The sequence below is a fragment of the Trachinotus anak genome, unplaced genomic scaffold, assembly GCF_046630095.1.
Source record: "Trachinotus anak isolate AG129_WGS33_773 ecotype Australia unplaced genomic scaffold, CSIRO_AGI_Tana_v1 ptg000004l, whole genome shotgun sequence".
Lineage (NCBI taxonomy): Eukaryota > Metazoa > Chordata > Actinopteri > Carangiformes > Carangidae > Trachinotus > Trachinotus anak.
This window is the reverse complement of record NW_027273855.1, coordinates 26,441,678-26,464,398: the sequence shown is the minus strand read 5'-3', so window position 1 is coordinate 26,464,398 and position 22,721 is coordinate 26,441,678. Positions and strand designations below refer to the sequence as shown.

Here is a 22,721-nt window from a genome sequence, read left to right as displayed (position 1 = left end):
AACTAAATTAAATAATCAAATGGAAAAAACAACTATGAACAACCTCTGTTAGGCATAATACTTTCTTTTTTTGAAATGATTTTAAAAAAATGTATTCTATATGATTTTTAACTTAATATGTGCCTGTGTGGCAATGTTTTGACCTGTTAAATGTTTTTGTCAGGCCTGGGCATACTAAAATAAATCAAAATAAGCCAAAAGAAATGGCTTGCAGACTTCCAACTTGTCTCTGCATTGGTCAGAGCAAGAATCAAGCACAACTACTCTGTGGGTCTATTTATCCCCTCTCCTTCTGCAGTCTTTGATTTCATAGGCTTAGGTTTTGTTTTCCCTGTAAGTTTCCTTTATCTTAAGAATTGTGTTTAATTAATCTTAAAACATGAATTACTTTAGAATTGAATAAATGAATAAATAAAGTGATTATCCATTTTTTTTAGTTTGTTAATTAATCATATTGTCCAGTTCACAGTTCCTGCTTGTATTATGAATTTGATTCAGCAATCCTTGGCGATCTTCATAGTTTTCTAACCATAGGTGGTGGAGTCCTGAAACTTTGTGTGTAACGTCCTTTGGTCCAACTAAAGGCATGTGACAAGTTTGGCACCCCTACTATCTTTCTTTACCTGTTGTGGCCGATCCTTGGTGATCCTCAAATGTTGGGTGTCAGAGTGACCAAACTTGTTGTGCGTGATCATTATTTACCCTTGTACTTATACTTTTAAGTTTGAAGTGTCTCTGATATTTGTTTCCAGTTATACCAAAAAAGGATCTTATGTATTGTATTGTATATGATATGTGAAAAATTGCCAAATTATTGAGTTAGTTAGGGTTGAGCTTAGGCTTTAGGCGTTAGGGGTAATAGTATAATAGCCACAATCGCTGATTCTGCGATCCTCATAGCTTGCCAACTGTAGGTGGCTAAGTCCCAAAACTTTGTGTGTTAGGTTAGGGGATAATAGCTATGTATAGCTGCACAGGCAACAGGTCTGAGAGGTGTTTTTTCTTCTCCTTGGGGATCTTATAACTCCTATCTTAAAATAAAAAAATATTAAAAAATATAGACAGAAATGTGAATATAAAAGAATAAAATTGTTCACGATTAGGAACTCTCCCCCCAGGGTTAAGGTTAGGGAGGAGGCCTAAGTTGGGCTTTGAATATAAAATAAATGAGAAAATCAAAAGTGATGTGAGATGATAAGAGATGGGAGTAAAGAGCCAGGAACCTGTCACCTGAGGTCAGCAGGGAAGCTACCTTAGATCCTGTGCTGGGGGAGAGAGAAGAAAGGACTGTAAAATTCATAAAATTATTTGTTTGAGATTATTCATTAAAATTAAAAAACACAACTGGCTAGATTTCTTTCACAAGCTATTATTGGCCTTGGGAGGATGTTCCTGCAGCTTCACTGGCTGGTTCATACAGGTCTGCTCCGGTGCCCATGCTCTCGCTGATCTTCTTACAGCTGTGTTTTGGAGGAAAAAAATGGGAAGATTTTATTCAAGGTTTATGTTAAATGGATGTTGTTTACGTAGTAAAAGGCTGGACTGTATTAGGAGTTATGTATTTAGAATTGGAGTCACTGAAATCTGTTTCAAAGGTGTACTCTGAATTTTACAAGTAATACAGCACAGCAAAGCACAGGGTGCAGGTTACAGCAGTTGGTTGTACAAAAAATTGTGTGCATGTACAATATGTGTGGTCTGAAATAAAGAATCAACAAATAACAATACTATTACTAATATCTTATCATTAAGTTACATAGGTAATCTGCTAGTTCTGGTCACTTAATGAGTGAAATGACCTAACCCTGGCTTCAGAAATGTAAAATATACTCACTGCTTCCAGAGACGGTCTAAATTGGATCTGGGATTGGCGACTAGACCTCCGGTCTGCCCCAGGAAGAAACAGCCCTTGTCGTCTGTGGCTGGATCTTGCCTCTTCAGGTAGTCTGATGTGGGTGAAGTAAACCTCAAACCACTGTATGAATTAAATGTCAACCTAATTCTTCAATTCAGCCGTCTTTGAAAATTATTTTGTGATTTTAATGTTCAAAACTGTTAACTCACCCTCTCTTCTTTAGTGATCATACAGGCTTCTGGTCCATCTCTGAATTGTATTGATACACCGCCACTAACGTCTACCCTGTCATTCCAGTCTGTCACCTGTGATAGGAGAGGAATTTGTGCGTAAGGATAAGCAAAACTTTTGATGTATGGGACTGCAAGTTCCAGCGAAATTAAAACTAGCTTGAGTGAACATTAGAAAAATACAGCTTACCTTGAAATCCATCACAGTCTTTTCTGATTTCCGGTGTGGAATCATCAGGGTGGCCATGCAGATGTACCGGTAAATTGTCATGTAGTTACTTGCCAAGTGCTCGCCCTTTGGAGATCATGGCAAGCATCCTGCATCCATTCTGTAGTTTTCTGCAGCAATCCCTCATGCTCAGATAAGGATTTCTTTCCTTTCCCTGAAAAGCTAACATACATCAGAGGTTAATAAAGGAAATATAGATTAGAAACATAAAAGACCCTTCAATTATAAATTCAATTATAAGCGAGTCTGCTTGGAAAAACCAACCTTGCTTCTGCTTCCTGGGGTTTCTCCACTGGCACGCTGACCACAAAGAAGCCCTTGCTTCTGAGGCGGTCAGCAAGTGCTTGGCAGGATTCTTTTTCCTTTACCAAGGATGAAAGTTCCCGGTAGTCCCACCGTCTACCAAGCCTGGTCTACTCTTTTTGAGAGTCTTTGCACTCAGCATTCCTTTCTTCTGCCGTGCTGTCCTTCATGCGAGAGTTTTTTAGGTGGCTGAACAGCATTTCAAAGGGCTTTTCGCAATGAAGGCAGTACATGATTCGCCTGTAAGGCTCTCCCTTCCAAAATAGACGAGAGAAAGAATAAATTCATCGTACCAACATCACATGATTAAATTCTAAGCACGTACACTACCATTTCATGACTTGTGATCAACTGTATAGAAAAGCAAACACAGTTACATGTATGTTTTTACTTACATCTTATGACAGTTCTCAAGTTGTTGTGGTAGTAACGCTGAATTATGGGAACCAACGTCACCTGTCAAAAGGATGGAGAAAAAAAGTTATTACACCGTTATGAGTATAACAACTATTCATACACCGGTAAAAAGTAACTATACTAAGCTGGTTGGACCAGCCCCGACAGTGTTGCCTTGAGGTGGGGCTTACCTGGGTGCAGCTGTTTTTTTGTGAATATTGTTTGACAGGAAGGTGGCAGAGCGATGAAACCAAGTCCTACCTGGAGGATGCCCTTTCCAACGGCGCCAAGTCCGTTGTGCTGCGTCAACCAGAAGTGGTTGAACCGCACTTTGGAATGTAATAAATGGCACTAACCTTTTCAAACTATCGACACGGGACCAAGACCAGCGTGTTCGGCAACCCACATAATGGGTGGGCAGAGCTTGGTTGCGTGGCTCTACGACGCTTCGTTCGGGAGATATCGGTCAAAAAGTCCGCCATTCAAATACGAATGGGACAAAATGGGTGAGTGAAAATTGACCAAGTGTGCTTGCCAAAACGGATGTTGTGGGAAGTGTTTGGGAGCGTGTTTCAGGCCATTTGGAGTCGATTAAGGGTGAATATGGCAAAGGACTCTCATCAGTTTGACTCTCATTTGCATCGAAAGGCAGACACCTGAGGGACTGCAAGAAACCCCAGCAGAGAAAATGCCAGAAACCCCACTCGTGGAGAACCCGGCTTGTGTTCCTGAGCCCGTACTCCAGCAGATGCCCGACTGCGTGCAAGAAACCCCAGCAGATGAGATGCCAGAAACCCCAGCCGAAGAGATCCAAGGGTGGTGGTTAACTCCCCCTGTCCCATTAGACCCAGTTGATGGGTATTAATCATGTTATCATATACATCAAGGGCAGCAAAGAGGTGTTATTAATAATGTTCCAAAACAAAGGATGGGTTTTATGGATTTTGTTGATTCATGTCAAGATGAAGCTCTGAGTGTCTCTTACTAACCGCGACCTGCACACAGAAGCAGGGAGAACCTCACTGTGGCCATTGTGGTTTTTGTGGTCCTTATTTCAAGCAAAAATGGCGGGTTCCTCAGAGACCATTAACCAATCAGCTGTGTGAGCGGTGTATTAAAGCAGATACCTGTGTTCCTTCTCTGGTCTTCGCCCTGTTTCCTGGTCACCCGAGCTTTTTGTCTCAGGTATGAGAGTGTTTGTTTGTCCCCCAGTTTATTTTCTAATGCTGTTATTCATATTAGTCACTTATAATTTTGAGCCATGAGCCCCCCCCTCCGCAATGACCTTCTCTAGCTCACAAAACTGTGTTGGCCTGCGCTCAGCTGGACACTGGAAGTAGAAGTGGCAGAGACTCGGCCGTGAGGAACAACATGTCCGCACCGATGATTCTGGGCTGAGTCTGGGCCGAGAGAGGCTGAAGTGCGGTGCAGCTCCTGTCCCGAGTCCTGAAACCAACAACTAGGCCTAAAGTACACTACATGAACAGCTGTGGCGGTGTGCCAGAATATCTTATTGTCTTAACTTCCTGCCACTTCCCCCTTGCCACCCCATTACAGCAAGATAGTTTCAAGTTATGTAGAGAATGACTGAAAAATATAAATAATATAAATAATAACAGAAAAACTTCAGCCGCAAGTAAACAAAATCCATAAACTTCAGCTGCAATGAATTCATGTTAAAAGTTTGTAAACTGCAGCAAGAAGTTAAGGAAAGACCAAGGGCTGCTGTGCAAGTTCAAGTTAATAAGAAATTATGATCACACACCGTTCATAAATATACAGTTCATTCATTTGAAAGCAGATTTGACTAAAAGCCTTAAATGTCACATATGTTCCTGTGTCCAAGGATGATTAGATGCCATAAGGGACAAATAAAATGGTGGAGGGCAGGAACTAAAAAAAGGTCAAAGGCTCTCATCAGTCAGGCTACTGAAGTTATATAAGTGAAATTACTTTGAGCCACTGGGGGGGAATAAAGTTATCTTCCTAACCCCATAATCCACAGAAGCTGTCCAGTGTACACCTGAACAGGTCTCATCCAGACTTTAATTAGAAATAAGGTTTAAGATTTTGGATTCCTTCCGTCAGTCAGTCGGGAAGTCTTCTAGTGCATTTAATACAAGCTTTACAATAATAAGCTGCTAAACCACAGGAGTCTGGTAGTTATTTTAATCCCTGTTCAGCTGTGGGTGTCAGTGCAGACCAGTGTGGTTGGAACTGACAGGGCATAGATGACACACTAAAGTCCACTGTGATGTGCAGTATTATTGGAAACTTTGTGATCGTCCACTATTGAGTTTAAACAATGTTTGATGAAACAAGGATTTGTTCAATAAAAAAATAAAGAGGAATATAACTGTAGAATGGGCCCCATAAAGAAATTATTAGTATATCAAAAGGTAAGAATACAGTTTTCAGAATAAAATACATGCCTGGTTTTGTTTGTGTACATAAATACTGAGTATTTAGTTTGTATGTCTCAGATGGTTTAGGTGGCAAAAGCCCTCCCTGAAACATTTCGTTTTTGTGCTTTAATTTTTAAGGGGTGTCTTCTAAACAGGAAGTTGTGTTCCTCACTAGTCATGGATGCAGGATTGCTGAGTAGTCGTAGGAACGTCACAGGAACAGGTGTTGTCCAGATGTTTGGGTTTGCTGGATTTTTACAGATGCGGATTCTGTGTTAGTCTGAGTTTTAATTTTGTATTATTATTATTTTTTTTTTTCAAACCTGTGTGCATGAGAGCAGTATCCTTTCAGTCACCTCTCCACACCTGGGCCAAATTAACCCCCTGATGGGCACTGGGGCAAAGACTTGTAGTTGGGCCCCTACTGACCCCAACTATACACAGCAGTTTCACCATTTACTCAGGAAATAACTAAAAGATGAAATAAGTAATTTAATCAACTGATCAGCAAGTTTTCAGCGACAAAAATCCACAAGTCCTGGTCTCTCAATATTCTGACATCACTGAACCAAATCTCTGTGGGCTTCAGATGGTTGGTCTGACCAAACAACATATTTGAAGACATCACCTTGAACTATGGAGAATTCTTACGGGCATTTTTTTTCTCCTACTTTGTGAAATATTAAACCCTAAATAATTAACTATAAATGACTTGTCAGACTAATAGATACTGAAATGCTTATGCAGGAATGATAATACCTTGTCCTTGGTTTCAGTTACAGTGACAGCTCAGAATATGAAGGTCTCAAATGCACAACTCGGAGACAACAATAAAAAGTTGGAAGCAGTTCACTTTTATTTAGGCTCAGCAGACAAAAGCAGGCGAGGATAAACAGGAGGCGATGTCAGGGAGCGGGCAGTGGTCGGCAACAGCCGGGACAACCAGGCAAAAGAGGTGATAAATAACCAGGAGGTTAAAGCAGGGCAGGGAAGCACAGTGGAGAATCTGGCAGAGTGTAGGTGTGAGTGGACCAGTATCTGCTCTGAAGGAAACGAGGAATGAGGAACAGGTGAGTGGGAGGGGGGGAGTCAGGGGCTGGGGCTACTGCAGGGCAGGTGGGACTGGTAGAGTTAGTGATTGGTGGCAGAGGCCACCAGAGAGAGTGAATGAAGTGTGAGTTACTTTAAATAAAATATGCTGCACTTAGAAAACAATAATGCTCTTAAAAACAATAAATCAACTCTGACATACCTCTGCAAGACCAGGTCCCCAGGATCCATCTACTATACAACCAGGTAATACTCCCATGAGGTAATCTGCCCTGGGGCAGTTGCCCACTTTGTCCTGTTGGTGATCCAGCTTTGCTCCACACACACAAATAGAATACACACACACTCACACTTCAGGTGACCGAAATCAGATTTATTCAATCTATAAATACATCAAACAAAACCAGTACCTGTGTCCTGCATCGTGCACAGACACCAGTTTAAAAAACCAAACGCTCAAGAAAAGTGCTTTAACTCTTAAAGCTCCTGCAGGAGAGCTGATTTTTCAAAAAGAAAGAAAAATGTTCTCAGCACCAAATTAAACCACAAACCAACATCAACTTCACCAACGGTCAAACTGGGTCTTGACTCGGACTATTAGTGTTAGAAAACATTGTCATAAGAAAAAACAGTTACCTGTTATTAGTACTGTTACAGCTACGTCTACTCTAATCCATCCTTTACTTATCCACTGTCACTGCTCCACTGATGATTTCTCTTTTACATTAAGCACTCTTGTTTTGCCCTTTTTCTAGTGCAGGACTATGAGTTTGACAACAGATCCCCAGTAAACGGCTGTAAAACCTGTAACATCACCTCACAGCAGGTTCTTATGTCTGTCACAGCACAAGATGGTCAGTGTTTATGAGTGAAAATGTTGTCAGAGTTATTTGATTTTATTAAAGTAAAACATTAAAATGCTGCCATAATTATCACAACATAAATTTCTGTTCATATCCTGCATCCATACCTAAAGTAACAGAGTAATGCAGTAAACATAATACTATTACTACAACTACCACAACTCTGCTGCTGCTCCTCTACTACTAGAAGTTCTGCTATAAGTACTTAAACCTGTACTTAAACCTGTACTTGTACATCTACTGCTAATACTGCAACTAATGCTAAAACTGCTTCTTTTATAGCAACATATTTTTTACTTTCCCTCTTAAAATAATGACTGCTGCTTGTTCTTCTACACTACAGTATTCCTACTCTCTGCTAATGCAAATTTAATGCTGAAACCTAAAGTTTGTGAAGAGCTTTGGTGTGAAAAGGAGCAGCTTCTGTTAAAAAAAACACTCAATAAGTTTTCAAAATAAAATGGGGACAGTCAGTATTTTTCCCTTTAGACACTCGGCGTAGATCTGTTCCTGTTTGTCCACACAGCACAGAGCTGCTGACGTATTTCAGTCTGGATGAACAGTGATAATAAAACTGCAGTGACTCTGGGGGGCCTGAGGTTCTGAGTCTCATCCTGAGCTGGTGAAACTGACTCTGGAGTGAAGTGCATCTTTCTTTTTCTTTATCTCTTCTGCAGAACTTCATCTCCAGACGCTTCTCTCCTTCCACTACTTCTTCTTGTGGAGGGGGTTTAACCAGGAGAAGCAGAAACTGGGTCGACGGGGAGCCTCGCTGAGGGTGGAGGAGGAGGAAGAGGAGGACAGGGGAGGACTCCTGGTCTCAGTCTCCACCTGGAGCAAAGAGGGACAGCGGTTAGTTTTATATGAACGTCCATGAGTCAGTGTCGACAGGACAGGTATTTATGATAAGAAGTAAACTGACTGATCGATCTCAGACATGAACTGTTGCTTAGGAACAGACGTTCTCATCAAGGTGGACTGTGAGTTGACGGAAGTGTCTCCCAAATTATTCAGAAGTCTTGATTAAAATGTCTCTGCTCTGCTAAAGTAGCTATAAAGTAGCTGTAACATACATGTCTTTCTGAATACTGGACAGGTCTCTCAGTCACAGGAGCAGGGGCCACAGAGGTCAGGGGGGCCCTGGGCCACAGTCCCTGTCTTGATTTCTTGTTGGAAAGTCAATCAAAAGATTTCAAGGCCAGGTAGGATGAGTGAAAGTAAATTTACCATAAACAGGTGCAAAAAAATTAAAGCTAGAAACAGAGACCACAAAGAGACACAAAACGACTAGAAAAAGGACCAGAAATAGACAAAGCCACTAAATATAGAAGCAAATCTACCACAAATGGTCTTTTTCAGTCTGCAGGTCTTGCTCCTCAGAAGAAGGCGTGGGGGGGCTTTTACATGTGTGAGCCCAGTGGCCTGTTGTCTCATTATCCTCCCACACTAATGTTGTGTTTAACACCTCACCGGATAGTTTCTCTTCTTTTAAACACTGACAGAGGTTACTGAAGCTCAGTAAACTAGTTCTCTGACCTCCCTTTGACCCGAGACTCCACTGGTCTATCAACGGTTTCACAGTTTGGCTGGAAGACACAGACACACTCAACATAAAAATGACCCACCTGTATTTCCTGTATTTCAGTTTTTGCTCCAAACTGACATTTTAATTTGGAAAAAAAAGCAAAAAAGGACTTGAGATGATATTGATCTTTTCACATTATCCTCTACAGGTGATTTAAATACAAGACAGAGCGGCTCTGCACATGCTCCATGCAACAATCTGTGCAGACGCAGACAAAAGAAACAACATGTCCACGAACATGCCAACAGAACTTGTGGAGCACAAGTTGTTAGTGTTGCTGGAATAAAATTATATTATAATAAAAGTTGTTAATAGATTCAACTCAGATTATTCATCTTACATTGCTTAGTTTCACTTGTTTTAAAATGTGAAATAGAAAAAATCTTTACCACCTTTGCCTGATTCTGAATTGTAATTACATAGTTTAGTCACAAGGTGTCGGCAGAGACAAGAGTAAACTGCTGTTGTCAGAGCTGGAGGAGTTTTTAATAGAAAAAAAATTATCGTGTTATTTCACCTCCTGTATTTTTATTTGTATCTATAATTAAAAAAATCTTTTCCTGTTTTTGCTTTTACTCTTCTATCTCTGTGAGATCAGTGTATTTGTCATACAAAGTAAAATATGTTACTGTGAAGTTACAGTTTCTTTTAATTCATTCTTCCTTTTGTTTTCATTTTCTACTTCTTTCCGTATTATTAAGAAGTAGTAGTGATAGTAGGCTGGTGGTGAGAGCAGCAGTTTGGAGAAATTCAGTTTAATTCAAGTGAAAATACAGATGATGCTCTTTTTATGATGAGAAATATTTTACATATAAGGTTTGATATGAGTGGAGCCACACCAGCCATTAATCTGCATCACATGCACGTCAGCATTATTTTTAAAAAGCATCTAATTTTGAAGAGAAACATGTAAAACAGTGTTCTGTTTTGTTTTTCAGAATAAAAGCCTTGAACAGCGTTTCCTGGTGGAGCAGGCAGGTGCGTGTACCTGAGCTGTGCGGCAGTGAGGGTGGGCGTGTCTCCTGCTGCTGTTATGTGCAAATGAAGCAGCCGATGTAAACCCAAACCCTCTGCAGGATGACCAGGAAGGCCAACAGGTAGAAGAGCAGAGTGACAGCCTGGAGAGAGATGGAGGGATGGGAAGGAGAGAGGTGGATGAAGGAGATGGCGAGAAAAGTGGACAAGGTGAGGAGATGATGTTTGGTGAAGGAGGAAAGAAAGAGATGGAGAAATGACGCTGCAACAGAAAGACTGAAATGAGAAGAATTTTCTGGAAAGGAGGAAGGAGCTCATCTAGTTTAATTTCCTAAATGATGAATTTGTCATTTGACATTTCTGAAGATCTTCTCCCTCTTTTCCACGAAGATCAGCTGGTTTCCTCAGAGAGACTCTGCCTCATCAGCTGCTCTGTCTGCAGGATGAAGCAGTATCTACCTGCAGGTACTGATCCTCTGGGTAGTTGAATTTGTGCACCGTCATTTTAAGATGATGCTGCAGAACTTCACTGTTAATTTGTTAGAACTCAACAACTACAACTCCCATGAGCCTTTGACAGCGATGATGATGACTAACTCAGACTGATGGGATAAATTACTGCTTAACAGAGGTGGAAACTATTTACTTTTACTCAAGCACTATGACCATTTAAATGACAGTTATACTCAATATTTTACATTCAGATTAAGATTTAATTAAAAAACATATTAGTTTTAAAAATACGATTTATTGCTAAAGCTTGAATCAGAGGTTTCCAACCTTTTTGGCTTGTGTCCTCTTATAAAAAGCAGTGTGAGGTTCACGTGTCTCTGATCTGTTAGCAGTTCCCCTCAGACGGTTTCATTTCTGGTTTGAGGTCAAATGATCCAACAATCCAGAGAAAAGCAAAACAAATTAGAGAAAAATCCAAAATATTAAAACCAATAACAGACAATAATGTTTCAGCTACAGGGGAAATTTGTCTGTCGAACAAGTTCTCGTACTTTCAGCCTGTTAATTGTGATGGTGAATTTTTACATTGTTGTATTGGAGCGTTTATTCTAGAGAGGATCAGAAAACTTCCTCCACACTGTTGCAAAAGTGTTTAGCAACTAAATGTGTGTTTAGAGACGTTCGTAAAATACTTATATACTACTTATATACTAATACTTATATATAATATTTTTAACATGGGGAGAAAAACTGTTGGTTAAAAAAATGTTTGTTTTCACTGGAATTGTGTTAATTTTTAATTTGGGGTGAAAATATATTTTTGAAATAGTTTTCCCTTTCCTTCCTTCCTCTCTCCCAACAACACAGAGACCAAGAGGAAAGAGCTGAAGCAGCTGCACCAAGTTTCAAAAAACGATTCTGCAAAATAGAAACAGCAACAAACAAGAAGAAGAAGAAGAAGAAGAAGAAGAAGAAGAAGACAGTGTGGAGGTGTAGCCACATCAGCAGCAGTGCAAGAGCCTGGTCGATGATGGCGTGATGGTGATGGTGATGATGATGATGACGGCGATAAAACCAGACGACACTGACCTGCGGAGAGACACAGGAGGTTATTTTCTCTTCACTTTCAGTATCACTCTCCTCTTCCTCCTGTTTCCTCTCTGCACACACTGAACTACCAGCATCAAACTGTGCGTCTCCGCCTCCCTGTGTCGAGCGCCCTGCACCCTCCACACCATCGTCTCCTGCATCCAGGGTGTGGTTTTTCACTTTGAAGCCGTCCTCCTTCGTAGCTGCAGCTTCCTTCTCTAGAGAGAAATCATTCCTCAGTGCCTCACTTCTTTCATCAGACCAAACGCTTCCTTTTCCCATCACCTCACCTTCAAATTCATCTTTTTCTTTCAGCCCTGAAGCACCTTTAAGGTCTAAAATATCTTCTTTGAGCTGCTCTTTCTCCTGTGCAGCCTCCTCTCTTCCATCACTGAGCTTAAAGTCGTCTTGATCCGTCCCTGAACTGGCCTCCTCTTGTGCGATGGACACTGCAGCATCATTATTATTAAAATCGTTTTCTAAGCCATCATCTCCAGGATTAAAACCTCCCTCCACCGGAGAGAAACTTCTATCCACAGGTTTAGGTAGACACACCCAGCCCTGCATGTCCTCCTCCTCCTCATTTTCCTCCTTCAATAAATCAGCTTCTCCTCCTGTCTGAGAGCGAGGGAAATATGGCTGAGTGTGAAGCTGAGTGGAAAGTGGGAGGAGTTGTGGCTGCAGGTGGGGGGAGAGCGCAGGTCCAGAGGGAGGCTGGTTGGGGGGAGACACTCCCTGTTCTTGGATCTGAGTTGGATCCTGGCTCCCTGGAGGCTGCGGTTGGACCTGGAGGTCAGACTCAGCATCGTTAGCATCCTCCTGGGTCCTGGCCTCTGAAAGGGGGCCCCCACCTGGTTGTGTTGAGCAGACCTTCAGAGCAGGGCTGAGAGGGGGCCGGCTGCCTGGTCTGTACCAGCTGGGGTAAAACGTAGCATCTGCTCCCTCCTTCATCTGGATTTCTTCTTCTTCTTCTTCTTCTTCTTCTTCTTCTTCTTGTTTTTCTTCTGTCTCTCTCTGTGCCGTCCAATCACCTGCTTCACTTTCTGCCCCTCCCCCCTCACACTGATATATGAAGGGAGACAGATAAAGGAGCATTCAGATGGTTTCCATCCTTACAGGCTGCAGGTGGTTTAAGTTCAGGACTTACATCCTTCAGGCTGCGTTCACACTCACGTGTGTGCTGGTCAAACTGTGCAGCCTTTAAAAGCAACGATGCAACAACCAAAACTGGCACAGTGACATTTCTCATAATTCATCTACGAACATGTTTAATTACTGATGAGCCGAAGTCACTGTCGCTGATCTGGCATCAGCTGACGGCTGATTATCATACACTCACTGAGCACTTTATTAGGAACACCTGTACACCTGCTTATTCATGTAATTATCCAGTCAGCCAATCATGTGGCAGCAGTGTGATGCTTGAAGTCCTGCAGATCCAGGTCAGTTAATGTTCACATCAAACATCAATAGAGGAAAAAAACGTGACTCTGTGACTTTGGTTTAAGTGTTTCTGAAACTGCTGAGATTTTCACTCACGACTCTCTGTAGAGGTTTTACTCAGAAACGTCCAGTGAGCAGCAGATGATGAGAGAGAGACCACTGAGGGAGGAGTTACCCAGTATTCGTATGATGTTCCTAATAAAGTGCTCACTGAGTGTGCATCCATGGTTATTTTGTGCCTCCCTCTCAAACCTGCAGCACCAAGTAATGATGACGTTATTTATTTTAACCAAATGTGGACACGTGTTCACACATGTGAAGGATTATTTGCAGCAAAATCATTTCTTCACTTGAACTTTAATCTTTAAGTTTTTCATATTTTAGAGAAGGCAGTGATGTAATAATACATAAACAAATAGTAGTTAAAGGGCTGATTGGTGCTTTAAATAGCTCACACGAGGAGAATGTGATCTGTGAGAGACTGAAGGAGAGGAAGCTGTGAGGGAGGTAAATAACAGCAGAACTGAGTGGATACAGGTGATTCTCGTCACAGCAGGTGTGGTGCTGTACCTGTTGCGTGCTCATTCCGTCCTGATGTTCGCAGATGTTCGCCGCCTTAACGGAGTCTGGAGCCGCACACCCCTCGGCCTCATGTGTCTCCTCCTCCCTCTTGCTCTTAGTCCGACCTGATCCGTCATCGTTCACATCTGCGGCGTCAGGCTCTGGCTGCAGAGCTGCCTCCACAGAGTCTCCCTGAGCTGCCGGAGCTGGTGCTGGTGTCTGTACTGGTTCCACTGGTGGTGAGATCAGTGCGGGGACTGTGTCTTTAACTGGTTCCACGACAGGGTCCAGGTTCTGGGTGGAGGTTTCCTGATGCTGTTTTGGTTCACTGGGCTCTTTGGGTTCTTCTGGCTCTGGGTCAGGAACGTCCTCCAGAACTGAGGAGAGACAACGAAACCGGTTGATCCTGAATGTTGTTAAAATTAACAACACTTAATATTTATCCTCCAGGACTCACTTGTCCTTTTAGTATTAGTCTTCAGATAATGTGGTTTTAGATATTTCACAGGTTCTTTTGCCTCAGTCTGAGCTTTAAAATCAAAAAAAGATCTACTGGATTTTCTGTGTTCCTGTTTACTTGGTTTCATCAGCTCTAGTATGAAGCTCTCAGGTGTTTAAACTTATAAAAGAGAAATAATCAAACATTGTTTTCTTCAGCCACTGTAGGTTTTAGGTTTTCCTCTCAGCTCTGGTTGTTCTGGTTGTATTCTAATATATATTAATATATCTTATTGTTTAACTAAAGGAGCCTGGTTGAGATTAAAAATCTTTCAGGAGTGAAAACAAAGAGAAACAGACAAGCAACATATAATGACAATAAAACAGAAAATGATAAAATCAAGAATAAAATTTTAGATAAAATGAAATAAAATGTTACATCTTCGAAACACTCCAAACAGCACTCGTCTAAAACCATAAACATAAATAAGATCTAATGTAAAATATTAAGTTACATAATTCACAAAGAAGATGGGAGCGTCTGGCCCAACTCTCCCGGAGCCCTTGGTACTGATCAATGAAACGTTCAGCTTCTTGTGTTGTGGTTATTCTGTGTGTCTGAGTGGAGATGATCTTCCTCACTGGCTCTTTACTGCAGCGACGACAAACTATTTTTGGACCAGACTCATCACAGACCTGAAATCCAAAAAACCCCTGAAGAGATCAGGTTACCTGGTGCGTGTTCCATCTGCACCCTGCTGCTGTCAGGTAGCTTCACACTTCAGCCTTTACAAACACAACGAGCACTTTAAATCAGTCTAAACTGAGTTCTTCTTGTCTGTGATTTTGCTGCAGCTCAGTTTCCTCCAATGTAAATTAACTGGTAACTTATAAAGTTTCTAACTGTCCCTTTTCTCACCTTTGATAAAGTCTATGCTCTTCAGGACTCGCTCCTGTCTGCTGAAGTTAAATTTGTAGTGGCTCATATTCTCATAACCTGGTTTCAGCGTCTCGGTCGGACAGGAGCTGGTGGCTGTGATCACTCTGAGGACAGGAGGGAAAACAAGGAGGAAAGAGTGAATACGAGGAAAAAGAAAAGTAAAAGAGGAGGGAGGGGAAAGAATAAATGGGAAGTCAATTTTAAATAATTCACTGTATTAAAAAACTGCAAAGTCAAGAGAACTGAACAGAGGATCTGATCATGTAAAGGATGATACTCACTTTGTGATCAGCTCTCTTGAACTCTGACGGGAGGAGAAGAGAGAATTTCAGAGACAGGTTTCAACATGATGACTTGTTACCTGATGTCTGTGCAAACCTGTGCACATGTGTTTCATGACAAAACACACACCTAAAAGAATATGATGCATGCACCAAGAAGAAGAGTGAAAACTGGTGCAGTAGAAACCAAAATAAACTGTATTTGTCAAGTGTCAAGCTCCAAAACACACTGGATACTACACTTCCCATAATGCAACATGGGTCTGTCTTTCAAACTCCACTCCTGATTTTCTGATGTGTAAAATCTGCCTTTTAAAAGAAGTTGATCACTGTAAACCTCAGCTGATGCTGAGCTGTTCTATTCTGAAGATAATGTCAGATAATCTCTTATCAAATGAAGCTTGTTTTAAATTCTGACAAAACAAAGTCTACACTGTTCTCAAGGTTTCTCCAAAAAAAAAGAAAAAAAAAAAGATTTAAATCCTTTTCATGAATATTTGATCAGAACGTTTTCCACTGAGGACGCTGACGTCCGAGCAGTAACACGCCCGTCACTGCCCACCTGCACAAACGCAGCCATGTCCGGCTCCTCCATGCTGCTCGCTGCTCTCTCCATCAGCTTGGCGTTGGCCTCCACGCTGTCTCCATAGCAACACACCAACGTCTTGGCGTGGCTGGTCTTCTCCTCCTGCTCGGAGCTGATCCGCTGTTTCATCACCTTCAAGATGATGATGATGATGATGATGATGATGATGATGGTGGTGACTATAATGTTGCAACTACGACCGCATCTACAAGCAGTATTACTGCTGCTACTTCTTCTACTACCATTATATACTGCAGAATATATACATTTCATATACTACACAAATATTTACCAGGTACCGACCGTCAGCATGAGAACAGATCATCTGCTATTTTCTTTTACAACATGGTCTTGAATAGAACTGAAAATGTTGTGATGTAAACATATGAGTTCATCCATATATCAAAATATAGTTTATATATAATATTACATCATATATTATGTCAATATACTTTATGTTTTCCAGTATTGCTGCTGTTGTGTGTCTGTTTGAGAGCAGGCTCTGACCTTGTGTCTCTCGTCCAGGATGGAGACCATGCGGCTGAACTTGTCACACACACTCTGTTTCTGAGCCTTACAGTTCTCCTGTCGCGCACAAAACAAGGTGCAGGCTTTCAGAGTCACACAATAATTAAACCAAATTCTATTTACAGTGACACACATCAGGCTGCTTTATGCTTCAACATATATCACACCAGTTTCAACTGATCAACCTGCAAATAGGCAGAATAAGAAACAGGATTTTTAAAGGAATATCAAGTCAAGATTTGTTGCTAAAGGACACTGAGCTTTCATGAGAGGTTGTTTGTACTCGTTGCCATGGTAACATCCTCTCACCTCGATGTTTCTGCAGGTCTCCTCCAGCTCATCGATCACAGCCTGGATTTTATCGTTGAGCGCCACCAGAGAGCTGACTCCTCCGCTCAGCTCGTCCTGACAAACACGAGGAAACAGCTGGTTCTTCAAAGGCTCAAATTAGTCTGATTAAAGGTGAATTATTTTATATAAGGAACATTAATACACAACATGCACATTCCTCAGTACAGGCCCTATTTAGTTTAATGTATACATGTAGTTATTGTTTGTCTTATTTTATTGATTTCATTATAACATCATTTTATTTTTAAAGAAATAAAGTTTGATTTGTTGATTGACTGATTAATATTTAGAAATAACTGACAGTATAAAAGCCGGAGAACATGAAAAACACTGGTATGATCCCATCAGACCAACTCTTCCCTCACACACACTCACACACTCACACACACACACACACACACACACACACACACACACACACACACACACACACACACACACACACCACCGTGGAGTGTGTTATCATTCACCTTCTGCTGCTGGTAGATGTCTGTCAGCGGGGCCACCTGACAGGACTGATGGGCCCCGAACACTTTGCAGAGAGAACAGGTGGGAACCTGACAGGTGAGACAGTAGATGTTCACCTTCTCACCCTCATGGTCTGAGCAGGTCGGCTGGGCGGGAGGCGGAGGAAGAGGGAGGGGGCTGGAGGGAGATGGAGGACACACTCAGCCGGTAGTTTGTATAAATGGAGGAGCTGAGTGTGTGTATGTAAATAAATTGTGTGTCACTTGTGGTCTCTCTTCACCTTGTGGTGTTGTTGATGTTGCTGACTTCCTGTTTGTAGACGTCGATGATGTTCTCCACCAGCAGGTTTCGTTGGAGGCCGTAGACGCCGTGGCGATCCAGCACCACCTCGTGTCTGCAGGACGGACACCGGAAACGGCCGCTGTTCACCATCATGGTGGTGCGAGCCTGGAACAGGGAGGGCTGCACACACACAGCACATGAAAACACAACAGTGATGGTTTCTGCATCAGCTGTGCATCTCCGTCTGCCTTTCAACACCCAGCAGTTGGAGTTTGTTGTCATACAGCACAGCTGCATGCTGGGATTTGAATAATTATCATCATCGGTCAGTGTCATCGGTGGAGAATGTGTAAAATCCTCCAAATGTTTCCCTGGATGAAGTCAGAGACGCTTCAGGAGGGAACTGAAAACCCCCTTCACCATCCAGCATGTAAACACACACACACACACACACACACACACACACACACACACACACACACACACACACACACACACAGAGTGACCTTCGTTTAGTGTCCTCGTCTCTGAATGCAGTAAAAATATCGCAGACGCCTCTGTTGATGTTGACCTTATTCACATCGTGCTTATTTTGTCTAAGTGGACCATCTCCCAGCAGAGTGTGACTTTATCCTCAGAGGGATTTTCTCTCTTGACCTTCAGGACTGGATCCTGGTCCTGGACCAGGGCTCGATCAAGACTGTCGGATCTAAATGTGAAACAAACTGTGTCTGTTTGTTTTCATCTCTTATGTTTCTATGTTGTTGGTGTTTTTATTATTTATATGTGGCGTGATACATGCTGTAACGATCGGCATGTTAACCAACACACTGTTTTATAAGTGTCTTCATCAGAGGGTTTTTTTCTGAAAACAGCTGCTGCTAGAAAAGGTTGATGAGACCGAACCAAAACAGTGAACTAAACTAGGCTAAAAATGTTCCACAGTGCTGCAGATTTGGCAGAAAAAACTCTAACACTTAGTTTTTTTTGCAGTAAATAAATGATGGTGAAACTATTTGAATGCTCCTAGTGTTTAAACAGGGCTGATAACCTCCATATTTAAAACAGACATCAGAATTGTGTTTATGCTCTTCTCCAACTTAAAAGCCTTAGAATGTTAAAAAAGCCACTACACTGTAAGAATAAGGTGAAAAAACAAGCCGAGGATTTCAGGAGTACGCTGGTGTTTTAACATCAGACAGGAATATTGATGGGTAGTCTTAGGACAGCAACAGAAAACAAGAGATTTCAGAAAAGTGCAGAAGTGGAAACCGATTAGAGAACTGAGAGAAGCAGAGAGACAAACAGATGAGTGAAGAAAAGGACGGATGAGCAGAGAGATGGATGGAGGGGCAGAGGGGTAAAGCGTCCTGAAATAGTGGCTTTAATAAGCCTCAGCTGCTGCTGGGCCTGACTGAGGGATCAGAGGCGGACAGTCAGGAGCACCATGTCATCTGATCCACTGGTCTGGTTCTGTTAAATTATCTCTTATTATAAAATAAGATTAAAGTCTGGGTTAAGGGTTCCTTAAAATCAAAACACCCTCAAGTCTATTCCTTAAGGTTTCCTTAAAATGTTCACTTATTTAAGGTTTTCTCTTTAGCTTTGTCTTACACTTTAAGGAATCACTTAAAGTCAGTTAATCCGTTGCACAAAAGACCTTAGCACCCAAAATAACTAAAGGTACCTCTGACTCTGTCTTAACTGTCCCGTGACCCAGTTTATGGTGATGAATGAAGAGATGAAGAGAGCTAGGTTAGGCTACCTGCCTGTTCCAAGTCTGTGCTAAGCTAAGCTAACTGTCTCTCACAAGTCCCAGAGCAATCCTAAACTACTGCAGTGAACCGGTTTGACCTGGTCTGGACTGAGGGGCTGTGGTGGGAACTAAACCTTTTTATTGCATGTGTGTGTGTTTCTCAGGGCGCTCCTCTCAGTGTCAAAGGTCGTGAACATGAGCATGACAGTGGGGGCGGAGTCTGTTGGGTTTCCATCTCAAATACCACACACGTGCAAAAACACACATGAAAACATGCGCGTGTGTGTGTGTGTGTGCGTGTGTGTTTTGGTGGAAGCCTGTTGAGCTCATTAGATTCAGGAGGAGTCCCGGTTTGGAAACACCAGCGGTGAAACTACAGAGGTCAGGGGGCGTTAGCAGCTGCAGGATGACCAGAACTGGATCCCGATTCTAAAGTTCACATGGAGTCAGATCAAAATCCAAACCCTCGCAGGAAGAAAAGTCATGTGCACGTGTTGTTATTACATCATCAGCGGACAGGTGGTCGCACGTCCTGCAGTCACACTCACCTTGTTCACCTGCCAGGACATTGTCCTCTCTTTCACTGAGTGAAACCAACATAATGTCTTTTGGCAGTGACGGTGAACACCTGCTCTGTGATGGGAGACCAGCAGTCAACCAGCGGAGCAGCGGTGGACCTTTTTACACCTTCTCAGCAAAATGTCCTCAAGTAAAAACTCTCATCACACAGAGTCCTTCTTTAGATTGTTATAGAATATGATGTAATTATCATGACTGATATATGAAGCAGAGTTTTAATGCTGTAGTTGGTTAAGGTGGAGCAAATCTAAACTTTTACTAAAGTAAATGATGCAGTACTGCTCTGTAAAAATACTTCATTACAACACAAACACCCACTTTCTTTTCTACTGGCTTCGACAGTACTTTAACCAAATATCTGTCACTTCTCGCTGCAACTTCTTCAAAGAAACCACAGATATAAAATCAAACACCTCACAGGGGCCTGGTAATAAAAGACGTCCCAAAATAAAGTTATGTTCTGATATTTCTAAAGAAAAATGTGTAGGTGATCAACACCCACTCATCCACACATGAATAAAGTTTATAAATGTTAATATTATTATTATTATTATGTTGTAGCCAGTGAGTGTTGAGCACGTTTGGACTAATTCATGTTCTTTATACTACATTTTATTCTGTTGGTCCGTTTATCCAATAAGAAAGTTTCATCTTTTATAAGATCTTTATGTAAACTCTTAACCTTGATAATCTTAATCTCTAACTACAGCTGTCAATACAAATTTAGCAGAGTGGAAAGTACAACACACACACACACACACACACACACACACACACACACACAGTCTGAACAATGCCAGCTAATATAGGTCAGGCAGGTGATCTTCATGCACTTGAACAAACCAGTTAAACATCCACAGCATCCCATTTTAGACACTGATAATCCACTGAACACACACACACACACACACACACACGCACACACACACACGCACACACACACACGCACACACACACACACACACACGCACAGAACCGCACACGCGCTTCACGCAGGCGCGCATGAGCAGTGGGCTCCGTGCGTGCGCCGGGTCCCGGACCTGGTACAGCTCGTTGGCGCACTTCCTGCAGAGGTTGTGCTGGCAGGGCAGGATCACCACCGGCTTGCTGAACAGCTCCAGGCAGATCGGGCAGATCAGCTGCTTCTCCAGCGTCGCCAGCGCCGCCTCACGGTCTGCCCCCCCCCCGGCCTGCAGGCAGCTCAGGTCGGCCGCCAGGGACACGGCCGCTCCGCCGAGCTCCACCTCCTCCTGCTGACACCACACATGATTGACAGCCGGTGTAACCTGCGGCTGTGACCTGCAGACACCGGAGTCACTGCCGGACATTTTCAAATATACTTCACATTTTCGGCTCGTTTTGATCAGTGGGAGGAAACTCAGACACCTGAGACTGATCAACAGCTGCTGAACAAGAAACTAATAATCAAATTACATCACTGTTTTCACAATGTTCAGCAGTTTCTGGCTCTTCTGTCCCATTAAGAAGCTTTAAAGATGAAAAAACCATCTTATTCCACTGTCTGAGTCACTGGAGTCTTCTTCACTCTCCTGTTACCATGATATTTATAGTGAGAGGTCATAAAGCTCCACGTTTTAATGGCTGCACCATTAAATGGAAATATTGTCAGTACTCATTCCCACATTTCAACCTGATGCATTTGTGATCTTTTCAAGAGTTAGCATCTCCACTATAATGAAAAATAAATTCCTGTGGATGCAAGTCATGAGCTTGCAGTGACCAACGCAGTGTTGGGTCAGTTGTGTTTCATATTTGTCTCTTCCCAAAACACAGATCATGATGTAAATTCAAGATGTCACAGCTTTCATGAACTCAGCACCATAACAGGACCTGTTGCAGCTGCATTACCAGAATATTATCCACCTGTAGTTCTAATTCTTTCAGGCCGGTGGCTGCCTGGAGAATGTGTCAAAAATGCTTTAGAGTTAATGGACAAAAACACACAAAACAAAACCTCCAGTATCATATGACACGAGACAAAAATACAGAATAAGAAAACAAGTCAAACAGGACAAGAGACGAAGGGCTAAAACAGGCCATGACAAGACAAAAGAAATAATGAAAATTTAAGAGAGAAAAGAAAAAGAGAAGACACAAATGAAAAGACAGATAAGACGACAGCATTGTAAAAGTAAAACAGACTTGTTTTCTCACCTTCCTCTGCATCTGCTGACGTGGTCGGTGTTGTCTCTCAGTTCAGCTTCTGTGTCTGATTTCCCTGCTCGTCTCTGCGTTCAGTCACATCATCGTTCTGCTCAGATGTGTTTCTGTTGCAGTGTTTCTGCAGGCGGCAGCGAATCCAGACTTTAGTCTCTGTCAACACAGTTCAGATCAGAGTCCTGCAGAGTTCACTGGGTCTGTGGGGAAAACCTCCAGTGTGTCTAATTTTAAATAAAAAAATATATTTTCTGTAGTATATGTTCCTTCAATAAGCTGCAGTTTTATTTTATATTTACAGGATTTAATTTATTGTAATGCTGAAGTGTTGAGTGAGTTCAGCCCGACACTGCTGACCTGCACAGAGCACAGAGCCTGACACTGCACAGTCAGTGTCAGGTCGACTTCTGGAAATACCCGACCCAGTTTAAACATCAGCTGCCAGCAGGAAGACCAGCTCAGGAGAGAGCGTTTAATGTCCAGGGTCTCAGTGGGAAAAATCACAGATGTCCACACTCATCCGAGAGTTCAGGTCAAGAGGTCGCGTCGACGTCAGCCACTGGAGGAAATGAAGTTTAAAGTGTGAGAAGAGACATGAAGCAGGAGCCTCCTCTCAGAGCTCTCCTCTCAGCTCCTGTGGCACCGAGCCCCGACCCTGAACCCGCCGGGACAGGACGTCAGGTCTGTGTCTGTCTCGCTCTCCTGTCTGTTCCCAGTTCTCTTCCTCCCTCGCTCATCCAACACTAACTTCATTCCTCTTTTTCCACCCAAGCAGCGACTGCTGTCACAGCTTCCTCACACTCCACAGCAGTGTGTGAGTGTGTGTGTGTTTGTGTGTGTATGCTAGAGAGAGAGGACACATATGGGAGTGTGTGTGTCAGGTTTCATCCCAGTGCC

At 42.4% G+C, this 22,721-nt stretch overlaps 1 protein-coding gene and 1 long non-coding RNA gene across 9 annotated transcripts; one reads left to right on the top strand and one right to left on the bottom strand.

Moving 5' to 3' along the window:
• Positions 1–6,573: 6,573 nt before the first annotated feature.
• Positions 6,574–17,000, top strand: LOC139621193 (uncharacterized). Of its 2 annotated transcripts, XR_011690944.1 has the most exons (6): positions 6,574–6,714; positions 8,009–8,183; positions 9,855–10,101; positions 10,282–10,356; positions 11,212–11,452; positions 16,536–17,000. It is a non-coding gene; the product is annotated as an uncharacterized lncRNA (long non-coding RNA). The 2 variants fall into 2 exon arrangements; XR_011690943.1 differs by lacking the exon at positions 10,282–10,356.
• LOC139621189 (E3 ubiquitin-protein ligase TRIM63-like) lies at positions 6,821–22,640 on the bottom strand. 7 transcript variants are annotated; one of them, XR_011690942.1, is made up of 13 exons: positions 21,822–22,636; positions 20,687–20,899; positions 17,310–17,491; positions 17,032–17,206; positions 16,520–16,615; positions 16,190–16,267; positions 15,659–15,814; positions 15,097–15,119; positions 14,795–14,919; positions 13,447–13,814; positions 11,724–12,495; positions 8,957–10,034; positions 6,821–8,162 (listed from the first exon to the last, which is right to left on the bottom strand). XR_011690942.1 is itself a non-coding variant. In XM_071477509.1 (13 exons), exons 1-13 carry the CDS (start codon positions 21,831–21,833, stop codon positions 8,063–8,065), a joined length of 2,430 nt encoding a protein of 809 aa, XP_071333610.1. In that variant the 5' UTR covers positions 21,834–22,633; the 3' UTR covers positions 6,821–8,062. The 7 variants fall into 7 exon arrangements, 6 of the variants coding, with proteins under 6 accessions (XP_071333610.1, XP_071333611.1, XP_071333608.1 ...); XM_071477509.1 differs by having other exon boundaries at positions 9,905–10,034; positions 21,822–22,633; XM_071477507.1 differs by lacking the exon at positions 6,821–8,162 and adding an exon at positions 11,523–11,651 and having other exon boundaries at positions 9,891–11,433; positions 21,822–22,637.
• Positions 22,641–22,721: the final 81 nt, after the last annotated feature.

What these genes read in the sequence shown, in the direction of transcription:
- LOC139621189 (XM_071477505.1), bottom strand. An exon ending in ACATGGCTGCGTTTGTGCAG is followed by an intron (nt 15,120 to 15,658) that starts GTGGGCAGTGAC and finishes TCCTCCCGTCAG; the next exon opens with AGTTCAAGAGAGCTGATCAC. An exon ending in TCAAGAGAGCTGATCACAAA is followed by an intron (nt 14,920 to 15,096) that starts GTGAGTATCATC and finishes TCCTGTCCTCAG; the next exon opens with AGTGATCACAGCCACCAGCT.